The sequence below is a fragment of the Barbus barbus genome (genome assembly GCF_936440315.1).
Source record: "Barbus barbus genome assembly, chromosome: 38".
NCBI lineage: Eukaryota > Metazoa > Chordata > Actinopteri > Cypriniformes > Cyprinidae > Barbus > Barbus barbus.
Window position 1 is genome coordinate 10,783,395 of NC_136716.1, and position 15,108 is coordinate 10,798,502.

General features: G+C 37.5%; 1 protein-coding gene across 3 annotated transcripts in view; it reads left to right on the forward strand.

Moving 5' to 3' along the window:
• LOC306857731 (renalase-like) overlaps nt 1–15,108 on the forward strand; it is a 38,667-nt gene that overhangs the window by 22,125 nt on the left and 1,434 nt on the right. For all 3 annotated transcript variants that reach the window (XM_079397846.1, XM_079397847.1, XM_079397848.1), the window contains exons 5-6: nt 3,412–3,585; nt 9,815–9,990. In XM_079397846.1, coding sequence (XP_079253972.1) covers nt 3,412–3,585; nt 9,815–9,990 — 350 coding nt within the window. The remainder of the gene's footprint in view (nt 1–3,411; nt 3,586–9,814; nt 9,991–15,108) is intronic.

A 15,108-nucleotide genomic window follows, 5' to 3' on the forward strand; every position in this document is an offset into this window, starting at 1 on the left:
AAAAGTGCTTATAACCTAATAACTGGTTGGGCCACCCTCAGCAGCAACAACTGCAATCAAGCGTTTGTGATAACTTGCAATGAGTCTGTTACAGCGCTGTGGAGGAATTTTGGCCAACTCATCTCGGCAGAATTGTTGTAATTCAGCCACATTGGAGGATTTTCGAGCATGGTTGGGGTTGGATTTTGTTTTCCCTTCATAAAAAAAACCCTTCATTTAAAAACTGCATGTTGTGTTTACTTGTGTTATCTTTGATTAATATTTAAATTTGTTTAAAGATCTGAAACATTAAAGTGTGACAAACATGCAAAAAAATAAAAAATCAGGAAGGGGGCCAACACTTTTTCACACCACTAAGTATATGATTGTGCAAAAGTGGAAATACTTCAAGTATACTTAAGGTACACTTTAAATACCTTGTATTTAAGGACTGATACAAAGATCATACAATCCTTATTAATAGTGATATTAAAACACATTTAAGGAATAATACAAAGAAAGGTGCATTGTGCTATAAAGAAATACTCCAAATAATGTTTAATTATAATTTTATGTCAATAGGCCTTAAGTGATACGTCATAAAATATGTTAATGGATGGAAATATGCTTAGTATGAAATAAATATATTTTAAATGCATTATGGCATAGTTTTTTAATTTTTTTTTTACTGTTCATTGTAATAGTTTTTATTCAAATTTTATTAAATTAAATACTGTGTCTATAAAATAGTATGATTTTAACTAGAGAAGAAAGCAGTTTGATTATTCTTTGCTTTGATCTTTCTCTCAGTTCAGCTGGTTTGTGAGCTCTGAACATGTGATTGAGCTGAAATCTAGAAGACCCACAGTACAAACCTGTCAGAGGTAATTGTGCTGCCAACCTGAGCGGGCAGGAAGAGGGTGGGGGTAATGTAGAGCAGTATCCACTTTACACCATGACTCAGCGCTTTACTTACCATGTAGCAGCCAGAAAATACATAGCCTGTACTTTTCTTTTTTGAAAGCACAGCTCTAAAAACATCTCAATAATTGTGGCTAAGCTAAAGTCATTGAGACCCCTAAATAGGTGGTCTCGTTTTACTTGAAATGGAAGTCATAGCTTTTTGAAAAAGGATGATTCATTAATGTGCATCTGCAATCATTGTCCAGCTCTAGTGAAAGTGATTTCTGACAACTTAAATGGGTTAATGTGGTAAAAAGCGTTCTCATATCTGTATTAGATAACCCTTCCCGCGTCAAGATCTTTTATGCCGATTAACAATGGTGTGTTCTGTAACCAGATTCCATTACCATGAGGAAAAAAGAAAGCCTCTTTATGGATTCAGCTGACAGGGTTTGCATTATCCCTGGGCTTTCCACGCTCAGATGCTGCAGCAGATTGTCTCTGTACCAAGGGGCACATTTACATGCTCCTAATCTCCCCCAGATGTTCTGCAATGACACAGACAGTGATAAAAGGGACACGTCCGGGGACAGTCATGTGACCGTTTCACCTCTATTGTCTTATTCTATCAGCGTCAGTTGGTTGCTTCCTAATCAAACTAACAGTTGGTGGAGCGTTTCTTGTGACAACAAAATTACAGCAGCGGTTGATTTTATGGGGGTTTGTGTGGCATCACTGTCATTCACCGAGCCACACAACCAGAAAGCAAGCAAATATTTTCATACGATTGTTTTTCTATCTAAATACGTATTATACGACCTGTTGGACCATTGCACTTGTGCCTCACGTTATTTACAGCATCTCACACATGACGTGCTAAAGCTTCTAAAAAAGTGACGCTATAGTTAAAATAAGTTCAACTTTTTTTTTTCTTTTTTTTTTTCTTTTTTTTCCCCATATAAATCAATATATTGATTAGGCCACGACTTGGGGAAGTCGTGGCCTAATGGTTAGAGAGTCGGACTCGTAATCCAAAGGTTGCGGGTTCGAGGCAGGGATTGTAGGTGGGGGGAGTGAATGTCCAGCGCTCTCTCCACCCTCAATACCACGACTGAGGTGCCCTTGAGCAAGGCACCGAACCCCCAACTGCTCCCCGGGCGCCGCAGCATAAAATGGCTGCCCACTGCTCCGGGTGTGTGTTCACGGTGTGTGTGTGTTCACTGCTGTGTGTGTGCACGTTGGATGGGTTAAATGCAGAGTACGAATTCTGAGTATGGGTCACCATACTTGGCCGTATGTCACTTCACTTTTTAAAAATATGCTGTTTGCTTATTATTAATTTTAATAACTATTAATAAAATTTGTTTCTAGTCTTTTTTTGTGTTATTTTTGCTGTTTAATGTATATTTATGGCAAATTATAGGACTACATTTATGCCAAAAGCAAGACAATTAAGTCATTTTTAAAAATCCTGAAGAGTAATTCGTTTTTTGTTTCTCCAAATATTTATTTTTTTAAAGCACTAAATTGTTAATGGAACCACTAGGGAACTGGAATTGATAAACTGATCAAATCCAGAATGGTACATGTATTTAGGCCTGGTTTCACAGACAGGGCTTAGACTAAGCCAGGATTAGGCCATAGTTCAATTAGGACATTTAAGTCATTTTTATAAACATGCCTTAGAAAAAAACATTACTGGTGTGCATTTTGAGACAAAATAAAGGCACTGATATATTTTAAGATCAGTCAGAGCAAATTTCTTTTAGTTGAAACATAAAAGAAGCTTGTTGACACTGACACTGCCCTTTGGAACTGAATCACACATGTGCGAAGGGAAAACGATGAGTTAGTATTCTGTTCATCACTTTTCACCAAACATCTGTTTGTTGCTTCAGGGGGGAAGATACTGCTCAGATAGACTAATGTTGATCAGCTCTCTCTGTCGGTTGTCCGTGAAAGTGCTTTCTTCCTTACTGGAAACAGGGGTGTCTTTGAGTAGAAATATGCATTTGATTCCACAAGGGCTGACCTTTGACCTGCACTACACTCAGTACCTGTGGGCCCTAAATAACTAAAGCAGGCCTTAGTATGACTGCTTGTTTCCAATAAATAACAGATGCTCCAGACAGGAAACAAGGACAGCATTTTTCTAAAAAAGAGCCCCACATGCTGAAGAGAGTCCATCCACCGCGTTCTCATTAAAGTGTCACTCACTGTCCATTTTCACCTCCACCCGGCTCATCTCATCTGCAGAAGGGACTTGTTGGTTGTGTTTTATAGCTCTACGCATCAACCACACATCCATCTCCGTGCTCTTGTCGCACTAACCCAAGTGTGTTATCAGACCTGGTGCTGTAGAAGCTCTGTGAGTTGACGGCACAGTGTTTCTCTCATTTGATCTGTGCGATGTGAATGCTACAGGCCTGTTCTTCACAAGCAGCAGTGCTGGCGGCTGTCTAGAGAGATGAACTAACCAAGGCCCTGGGGTTTCATCCTGTGCTTCTGTGTTTGTGTGTCTCTGTGCAGTGATGGGGGAGAATCAGAGGAGGATGCTGGAGGCTGTCAGCTACTCTTCCCGCTACGCACTTGGACTCTTCTACAAAGCCGACACACGAATCGACGTCCCTTGGGCGGCCAAGTACGTTTCCAATAATCCCTGCATTCGCTTCATCGCCATAGATGATAAAAAACGCAATTTAGGTCAGTGCCTTCATATTTTCCTCCTCTCATCTCCAACTCCCGCTCTGACATGTTTCGTTCTGTTTCTCTGCCTTTTCTGTTTCTTTCTCTGTGTTTCATGTATCAGGATTTTTTTTCACACTGCACACACATCTGATTTGGTTATAATTGCAACGTTTTTCAAATCCAAACTGGTGCCGATTGACTTTTACACATGGTCATGGTCATAATCAGTTTCAGACACCGACAGAAATGACAGAAATGGTAGATTGACAGCCCTAAAGACATTTCTAATACCCTTCCCTTCCACCCTGTTCCTGTCATGTCCTTTTCTGTCCTTTCTTTGAATTACATTACTGTCTAATTGAGTTTGTCCGCCTTGAGGGTCGTGTCTTAAAATTATGCTAAATGCTCATGTGTATTTACACCAATGTCTGCACGCATGATAATGTGTGCAAATGTGTGGACATGCATGTTATGTAAGAAATAATACATGACATATTTATTGAAAACCACATGTACACGTATCTTATCTTGTCTTATCTTGTCCTATCTAATATTTTAAAGGGATAGTTTGCCCAAAAATGAAAATTCTGTCATCATTTAATCACCCTCAAGTAGTTCCAAACCTGTATGAATTTCTTCGTTCTGCCAAACTCAAAGGAAGATATTTTGAAAAAGGTTTGTAACCAGGCTTCTTTTGGGGCACCATTGACTTCCATAGTAGGAAAAAAATACTATGGAAGTCAATGGTGCCCCAGAACTGCTCTGTTTCCCACATTCTTCAGAATATCTTCCTTTGTGTTCAGCGGAAAAAAGACATTCATACAAATTTGGAACTACTTGAGGGTGAGTAAATGATGACAGAATATACATTTTTGGGTGAACTATGCCTTTAAGGGTTCTCTCTGAAACACTTTTTGTGAATTTTCCACTCTGATTACTTGTTAGTCAGATGAAATCAACCTTACTAAAAGTGTCAATTATTCTGTTACAAAGTCTGTACCTAACATTAGATGGCTCAAATATGCCTACTAAGGTACCTTTTTCTGGCTAAAGCGGCATCACATTTATCGTTTACAAAAGAGATGCTCTCAGACCGCACTGTGATGATTGTTCAATCAATTGCTGGTTGTATTTATTCAGCACTGGAAAGTATTGACAATAGCTGTTGTCAATATTTTCCAGTGCTAAATATTGAACTATTGAAAAAAAAAAATAATATAACTGTTGAAAATAGTTCAGTCTAAATATTTGTGGGTGGTACAGGTACAGGAAAAAGTATGTAATTTACCTGATTTTCTGCATAAAATAAACTAGTTAGTTCATCCAAGGGTTCACTTTTCTTTCACCCTTAACTGTGAATGTTTACACAGTGTGTCGGGAAATGACTTAGAAACATATCACTGTTTGTGCCTTGTTTATTGTGGTTTGATTTGTTTTGTTTTCTATAAGTGTACGCACACATTGGTAGCACCGCTTAGAGTCTGTCCACGGCACCCAGCTATTTTGATCCACCAAAAATTTACAGTGAAAGACTTCTTCAGGCATTTGAAGATCATCTTTGAATCAAGGACGTTTGATGAATTTACGGTCAACAAAAAATGTGTGCTCCCACACTCACCCCCTTCCTTCCTCACAACAGGTGCTTTAATTCTCACATAATTAGTGACACTCCCAAATTTTCCCATGATCACATGACATTACACATAAATGTTTACATGGCTCCTATAACCTGTGAGTTGGTCTAGCCACCAACAACACAACGTGGCACTGCTTTTCTCATATGGTGTGCAAACCCTTTTAGTAGGTTGTCTGTGTGAGGCAATTAGTGAGGCAATTCACTAGATTTTGGAAACATGGCTCATATGTATTCTATATGTGTGCGTATATGATTTTAGTGCAACTAAAGAAAGCTTTTGCTTTTGAAGAATTTGCATGTGATTGTGTTTGTGAGTTTTTCCTCACCAAGCCTGCGTCAGTTCATGTATCTGCAGGAGCCCGGTGGAAATAGTCTTGTGAAAACAGCCTCTGCACCTGTCACCTTTCATCCACTCCAGTGTTTCCGAGGGCAACATCATAATTAGGGGAGCTGTTAAATTTTGCATTCTGCTGCGCTGTTCTTTTAGGCTGACGCGCTCCTTCCAGCCTCCTCAGCCTTCACACGGCCATGCTTTAATCTTCATTTTCATTTCTGTAATGTGTTTTGCTTGTAGTTCCAGTAAAGTAGGTCTGAGTCTGATCTCACAGAGCACCCCAAGCTCTCTTTGAAAACTTTTTGGCAGGCCGCTAATGATAAGCTATTACTGTGTTCCTGAACGTCTGGCGAAAACCCATTTGTGCCATTCAGTAAATGTGGAATGAGCTAGATCTGGGCTGGATGATGGTTTCCCAAAAACAGAACTGGTTCATAATTGATGTGAATTTGATTACATATGAAGTCTGAAACTTTCTTAGCAAAATGTCAAAGAAGAAGGACTATTCAGAGAGGATTCATTTTTGAAAGGATGTTTTATAATTATGAACATAGAACATCTGTACTCATTCATTCCATGGGATCGCTGTAGTTAATACTAATGTGTCTGCATGTGGGCGTTACAGACATTAATGTTCTCTGGACGTGATTAATTGTCTAATTAAAACATTATGTATATAATTAAAAGAGGAAATTGGAGGAATAGTTCACTCAGTAATGAAAATCCTGTTATTTTTACTCACCCTCATGACGATCCTAACAGGTCTGACTTTCTTTTGCCTGTGGAACGCAAAAAGAGAATTGTGCCGGTTTCTCTTTTCATTGCAGTTAGTTTTTCAAGTTTCAAAAAGGATGCAAAACACCATAAAGGTAAAATTGTAAAGTGGTCCATACAATTTGTGTGCTATATTCACATATTCTATGTATCTTCTGAAAGCATATGATAGCTATTTGTGAAGAACAGACTGACTATACTCGCTGATAATCCTTCCCTCTAGTGAGCTGCTGCAAGTCATTGAATTGAACTCGAGAACCAAATCAGTCAAATTTGTAAAATAATTATTCAAGTTGGATTTGTGAGCTATATTCCGTGAAAAGATTGGACTTCTCAAGGACAACTAGGCCTAAATGTATGGTCTACTTTTATAGTGCTTTTGATCTTTTTAAGCATAATTTGAAGCATATTCAATATGAAGGAAAAGAGCTTTTATCCTACAACATGTCTTCATTTATTTAATGTCATACAGGTTTTAAATGACAGTATATAAGTGAGTGAATTGTGTGGTTGTGTTGAAGAATCTTTTAACATAAAAAAAATTATGTCCAACTAATTTGTTTAGTCGGACATGATAAATTCATTCCACAAGTGAAGGGAGTACCAAGTTCGTTTTTATTAGTCTACTGATTGTGAAGTGTTCATCTCATGAACAGTTTTAATGAACATATTTATCAAAAGTACCATTCATTCAGTATGGATAAAAAAAGCTTTAACGAGAAACAAATTACTGACTCCACTTTTAATTCATATGTAATGCTTTTTTTTCTGTCAGGCAAAAAAAAGCAGTTTCCTATTTACCCTGTGAACTTTGTGACAAGCTCTTCCCCCACCAAGAAATAAGTGACTCAACCAATAGGCACAATGCCAGCCCTCTACCCACGCTCCATGACCTCTCTCTCTCTCTCTCTCTCTCTCTCTTTCTCTCTCGTACACAGTCACATTCTGGCACATGCACACTTACAAATAAACTTTTTTGTAAAGGAAGGTCTCTCTCTCACCCTCTGCTTCTCCTTTTCCATTCCTCTCTGCCTGGCGGTGTGCCAAACACGTATATACTCTGACTGCTCTGCAAACGGAAAATGACCGTGTCTCTGTGTTTCAGCCCAGTACTGATATTCATACTGGTCAGCCAAAGTCAACCTTGACTGGTTAGAACAATAATTTCAGCTCTTATCACTTCAGATACGAAGCTCTTTTTACAGAAACAACACTCCATGATTGTGAAGTTTTCATTGAAGACTTTCATTGATAAATTTGGCTGATTTAAAGTGAAATGTGAAAGTTATGTGGAGCTCTCTTTTAGGTTTAGCTGAAATGCTTGTAAACTCTTACATAAGCAAGTGAACACACTGAAAAAAATGACTTCCTCTTTCTCTCGCTTAAACCATGCCAGCTTTGCAGCTAATATCTGAAACCCTTTCCTGCATCCTCAAACAGTGTTCTTATTGTGCATGATTTCATATTTGTTTGTTAGATGTAATCAAAAACCTAATTATGAAACAAAAAAGTCAACCAAAAAAAGAGTTTTTATTGAACAAGGATTCACTAAATTGATCTAAAGTGAAGGACTTTTACATTGTAAATAAAAAAATATATATTTCAAATAAAAGCTGTTCGTTTTAACTTTTCCACAAAAATATTACACAGCACAAATGTTTTAAACATTGATAATAATATCAAGAAAAAAAAATGTTTCTTGATAAACAAATCAGCATATTAGAAATATTTCTGAAGGATCATGAGACTGGAAATAAAAACTGGAATAATTGCTGACGAAAATTCAACTTTGTCAACACAAATAAGTTGAATTTTAAAATATATTCAAATACAATATTGTATTACTGTTTTACTGTAATTCTGATCAAATAAATGCCTAGGTGAGCATAACCTTCTTTCAAAGATGTTAAAATATCTTTTGAAGTGTACATGCAGATGTATAATTTCATGACCTTGTATTTTGGACAAGGATTTATATCTATCCATTTTCTTCAAATCATTCACTTGAGTTCTCACATATACCTCCTCTGTTGACACAGTCTGTTACCTGTGCTGGTATTGACTTAACCAGCTTTTTGTACAGGCTTTTCACACTTGAAAATGCGAACCCAGGGTCATTCTTAAATTTAGCTCAAATTATCTTGTACTGTACATTATCCTGGGTAGTCAGGTTTCAAGATTTCACACTGTACATTCGTAAACTGGGTTAAATATTGCATATTTATAAGGTTAATCATTTTGCAAATACAACATGCAACCACTTTGTTTTAATAACTGCTTGTCCGTCTGTTGGAAATGTTGCCATGAAGTTTTGCTCAGGTTATCTGGTCATCTGAAACAAAAACAAAAACTTAAACCCACTGTTGAGTGAAGTGTAGATGCTGTTAGTCAAAAAATAATCTTCATGTATTATTCCTTGGGGCATTTTATCCACAACTATACTTTCAGGAATACTCAATTTCTTTAGTCCAATATTATTTAAAGACCAGACATGAGAATAACATGTGAATGTGATTTACCTGACTTTTTCCACATTTATTCTAACATTTTTGCCATTTATGCCAGTGGTCATGATTTAAAAGACTCATCGTTCTCTGTTGGTCCATAAAACTTTGCTAAGCAAAATAGATCTTACTGACGTATAAGGCCCCTCCCCACAGGTGATCCATAAAGTCAATGTGTTAGCCTGTGAATCTGCCAGAGGCTTTAATATTAAGTTTTAGCCAGTCTCTGTGGTCTTATTCAGACCTAGCCCTCGTTCCTCAAGTGTTGATCAATGATGGCTTCAGCATCTTCATCCTTCTTGGAGTCATTGGGCCAAATCACTCCAGCTGCTCAAACACAACCCCTATGTTTATAGAGCCCAATAAAGCATGATTTCCTCCAATCATATTAAATATGTGTTTTAAAACGGTGTCATTAGAGAAATGACAACACTATGCTCAAGGCTAATATATCATGCCTGGTCTCAGTCACGGGTCGTGTCTCTGGCAATGGGCTTGGCCCGTAAAGCATTAGATCATGGGGTTTGGTGTGCCCATAGATGATATCACTGAGAAACCATCGTATGGACAAGAGAAAGCTGGATACTAATACTTAACACTACTCACGCTAACCTGTTATGACCATTGACAGTGAATATGAAAAAGCTAGCTTGATTTGTTAAAGGGATAATTCACACAAATTATCGGTTACTAAATCCAAACCTGTATGGACACAAAAGAAGATATTTTGAGAAGTCTCTCAGTGTTGTCTCTTTAAAACATCATATTAAATCATAGAAAAGTATTTTTCTCCAAGTTGTAAAAAGCATTTCTGCCATTTTCTGCTGTCTGTGCTGTTATCTAACTCTCATTTCTTCCTCCGTTTGAAATTTTCCCCTTTAAACTTTTCTCTGTCTTTCTCTCACTGTAGCACACAATGTGGGATCTGTGTATGTTTGTGAATGACTTCATAAGCAGCCATATGTGAGCTTGATAAACTGTGTGTATCTTTGGCAGCTTCGAAGAACTGCGGACCTTCTGTGGTGGTGCACACTAGTGTGCCCTTTGGCATCCAGCACTTGGAGGAGGAGAAGGATGCAGTACAGCCCATCATTCTGGAAGAGCTGGAAAAGGTTATGCCAGATCTACCTCAACCTGACAGCATCAAGTGTCAGAAGTGGAGATACTCCCAGGTGAGACAACATTAGTCTGTGTGTGAGAACTTGTCTAAGAAACTCAAATGTACGCTACCATTTAAAAGTTTGGAGTCAGTCAGATTTGTATGAAAGAAATGAATACACACTCTATGCTCTTTTTCAAAATTGCTTCAGAATTACTTGGCCTGAAACAGAGTTCACTACGAACTTTGACTTCAGATATCTTGAGAGAGAGATTTATAAATTCTTAAACTGGGGCACTGAAAGCAGTTCCATAATAAAAAAAACATTATTTAGCCAGTACTATCATCCCCCATTCCATCCCATCCTGGGTCAGTCCTTTATAATTTATATATAGTTCATAATTTTGATTTATATTTAATCTAATTTCTTTTAGTTATTTTATGATCTGATACATTTTGAATTATCTTTGTAAGGGTCCACTGTAATCTGTATGAATATATATAACAAGAGTGAAACAGAGATGTTTTGGCTTATTCAGGCAAGTGCTACTAATAGAATCCTCCCTTCTGTACAGCAGAAGACATTAATTTTTAATTAAGCCAGGCCGATAGAGTCTTCAAATCACTCTACTGATTGAAGAGAATCTTCCACTCTGCAAAAAACTTCTTTTTAAGTATTTTTGTCCTTTTTCCAACAAAAAAACATCTAAACTAAAGATTTACTCAAGAAGAAAAACTGCATAACATATTAAGACTTGTTTTCAAATATTAAGACCTGTTTTATTCTTTGACAAATATTTTAGTTCAGCATAAGCCTTATTCAGTTTTGTTAGAATTCTGCTTAAAACAAGTATAAACTTAGACACATTACCTGTTTATTATCTTGTCTAGTTTTGCTTCTCGAATAAATAAGGAATAAAAAATATATTTTTACTAGGGCCGGGACTTTAACGCGTTAATTTAGATTAATTAATTACACAAAAATAACGCGTTAATTTTTTTTAACGCATTTTAATCGCACTTATTTTTGCACCGCGGACGTTTCTCACTGGATGAGTTTCGGCGGACCGATTATACTGGAGCACCTACTAGCGTTCAGACAAAAGACGCAAAGAACGGACTTGCGTTCTCGTGGAGACCGGTCTTGCCTATGAGGCGCCGGGCTTGACAAAAGTCAAGCGAACACGGGGAGAGTGCGCGAGAGAGATAGCTTCCTTGGAAGAACGAACTCGGAAGGACACGAGAACACAGAACGCACACTTATGAGAATTGAGATGTACTGCGTTCCTGCTTAACTGACCGCATAATCTCAGCATAAGAAACGGCCAATGAGCAATCAATATTACAAAATGTCATAACTTATTAAAACATTTCATACTATTATAGATATTACTTTCATATAATTGTATTGTGTTTTATTTTACAGCGTTATATGTTTTACTGTTAAGATTAATTTTAATATACCAATAAAAATGCAGACTTTCTCCGGGTCTTATAACTTTATTAAAATTAACCAAAACAAAACGATAAATGTTTACTTTCAACTTGAAGAGACGTTAAGTATTTGTGAGAGCGACTTTAAAGCTTACAGGCTTCCGTACACCGGCCACCCACAGCGTTTTCTGGGATTTCTAACGGCTCGATTCTCTCAAGTCTGCACTCGATGCATCCTCAGTTTCAAGAACATATCCGGGCACTTTCATGCATCCTCTGTACTTGCATTCTTGAGAATTGGAACTGAACTTCGACGGTTAATGATGACGTAGAACGAGAACACAAGGACGCAAGATCGCTGAAGAAGGCATATTGAGAAACAGCCAAAAACAAACCACAGTGAACATGGACAAAGAAGCTGAAGAGACCGCTTTGGTTGGCCCTGTGGATGGGAAATTTAAAAATCCATATAAAAAAACTTACTTCTCACTGTTCTCAGGTCAAATATTTATATGCGATTAAAATGCGATTAATTTCGATTAATTAATTACAAAGCCTCTAATTAATTAGATTAATTTTTTTAATCGAGTCCCGGCCCTAATTTTTACTAGAAAACAGACAAAATACAGATTAAGAATTTTTTTTTTAACTTTTTCAAAAGAGGCTTGGTAGATTCACACACACAGAAATACTCTCCCCCCCACTCACTTGGCTCTCTCACACACACACACAATCTTACAGTAGTACTTTATGCATTCACACACTGTGTGGGACTGCGCCCTTTCTTGCACAGTTGCATTCTCTCTCTCACACACACACACACACACACACACAGACATTCTCTTTCGAAGCCCCCACACTCTCAGCTCCTCTGTGACACACAGCACTGGGCCTCAGTTTGAGGTCAGAGGACATAGAACATCTGTGTGGGAGCGCTGAGCTCGCCGAGTGCCAGAGAGTGGGCCAAGGCCCGTTTAGACTGCAAAGGCGGGAGCACAACACTTACTCGCTCATGCACACACACACACACCTGTGCACGTGCCAGTTCCTGGTCAAACACAGAGGGCATGGAGCAGGAGTCGGTCTTACAGTCATTTGCCACATCACAGTTTGCTGAGCATAAATAGGCAACACACACTCGCACTCACCACATGTCAAAGTCATTGACTTCTCTGGACTCTAATGGCTGGAAAGACTCTTCACGAGTCATGACTTTCAATCTACTGTAAATGCAGACTACTTTTTTTCAACAGACACTACATTGTTGGAGCACAGAACATGTGCATTCCTTTTTTATCACTCGTGCTTTATAATTCATAACTTCAATTCATAATTAAAAGGCATGGTGGATAATGCACACACAACCTCAGTCATTAACATCTGGTGTGGTCTAGGTGTAACATTAATATCATTTTTAAAATGTGTAGGATTTAGGGCTGTCAGTTAAATGTTGATTTAGTGTCAAAAGTAAAAAAACGATTATATTAAAAGACAGTGTTTAGAAACAATAGTGTTAAAAATAATTAGTGTTTAAAAAAATAATAACTAAAATAACAAATAGTAATATGAATTCTCCATGACAAAAGTGTCAGCTAAAGGAATAAACCTAATACATTTTAGTTTAATCAAGTTGCAACCATACATATCACATGTAGCACATAGTCAATGTAGTCTGGATTTTGTTTTCCTGTACATCTCATAGTTTTATTCATGAGGGCGAAGGCCTCAGCTTCTACCAAGTTATGGGGGAATTTGTGCCAAAATATTAGAGATTATTGGACACATAATCTTTAATGCCACCACCACCACAAAATATCAAAAGCCAAACCTTTTCTTCTCCCTTTTACAACTGATAAGCTTATTTATATTGTAAATGGATGACTGCCATACGTTGGCATTTAGCATTTTGAACAGATGTGTAACACATTTTTGGGTCACTGCTATAAAAAAGTTGGCATGATTATTTCATAACTTAATGGCTGTGAAAAGTGTTGGTTCTACAACTCCTTAATTTGGGAAACCCCCTTTAATTATCTTACAGGAGTAGGCTAGTTATTAATTGTTTGCTTAAAGAGAGAGCTCAAAAAAAAAAATATATTAAAAACCTTAATGGATTTCCAAGCCTTTGTGACAGACCTTTCATTTAGGGGTGAACTATCCCATTAGGAGTTTGTCGTAGCCAGGCCCTGCAGTTTGATGCACTAAAGTTCTGACACACTGGATCTTTAATATCTGAATGTACACCAGAGGAACTTGGAGTAAAGCAGATTTAAGGAGGTTAAGCAGTTCAGCCTCTCTTACTTCAGCGTACCTCTGAAATAAACCAAACAATTTGTTCTTGGCCATGTTTCAGGACAAACGTTTATCAATTGATTTACACACAGATTACGATTTAAAGATATAAGAGGGGAGGGGGAATTTGGACAGAATGATGATAGCGCTCTGTCTGTACGATGCCTAGTGAAAGCCCAGGAAATGGACACTATTTCCTTGGCTCTAGTGCGTTGCACCTCGATGTTTATCTGGCGGAGGGTTGGGGTTGGCTGAAGCCTTTTTTAATGGGCCGTGCAGGGAATGTGTTTACTCTCAGTAGTCATTTGCATGCTGCATTTCTACATTTCTACATTGTACAGAGACACTGTTCTAGCTGTGGCTCTTTTCGAATTGTCAGCAAACATGGGTCAGCGTTACAGTGAGGACCTGTATCACTGACTGCTGACTGTAGAATACATACATCATTTTAATGAGCTACAGAGGCAGTTTATAAAGAAAATCAACCCAGATATATAGTTTACAGTGCAACATGTCTGTCCACTGTAAATATTGATATATAAAAAGCTACAGTTACAGCACATACAACATATACGGAGCAGCCACAAACTAACTTTCAAATGCTTAACTAACGTCCAAATACTTAACTTTCAAAAAGTATTCTTCAAATGCTTAACTTTCTGAAAACTTTTTCAAACCTTTTTTACATTTTGTATTTATTTATTTTACTTTAAACCAGGGCTTTGACAAACTTTGCTTTTCTAGTTACAAGCTGGGTTACACACAGGTCACACATACCATGTGCTTTTTAACACCCACAACCCACAGAGAGAGCGAATATCATCCAAATTCAGCTCATTTTACCATCGAGTCTATTCTTGACTCTGGTTGACCCAATGAAGGCGCCTCCACTGCTATTAAAAGCTCTAAATTTAACTAAATATATTAACAGCACTTTCCCTCCCCCATCTTTTGTGAGAATCTCCCTTATGAAGAAACAAAGCTACAGAACAAGCAGGGGCGTCATGCACCTAGAGCTGTAAATCCTGATAGTCTAGTGCTGTCATTTTGTAGTATGCATAGAGGCCGTTGGTTCAAATCCTGATATAATATACATCATAATAAAATGACAACCGTGAAATCGACTGCCAGTGGTCTGCATTTTAATGTATGGAAAACAGCAGAACTGGCCTCACTGTTTGTGTTTCAACACAAATAAAAATAACTATTATTATTTATAATAAATAATAATTTTGAATTATGAACAGAAGTATTATTAACGCCTTTCTCTCTGTTCTAGAATATTAAGAATATTAGGCCTGTATCGCTTTAGTCTTCCATGTATTCTGTAGTTTATAAGAATGAGTTTAAACCATCAGCATGAGGCACTGCAAGTTAGGATGATTGGCAAAAATGAAATTTGGATATATCTGATGGATATATAAACTCATTAAATTCTTAATCTTTGGTGAGTTGTGCTGACAAA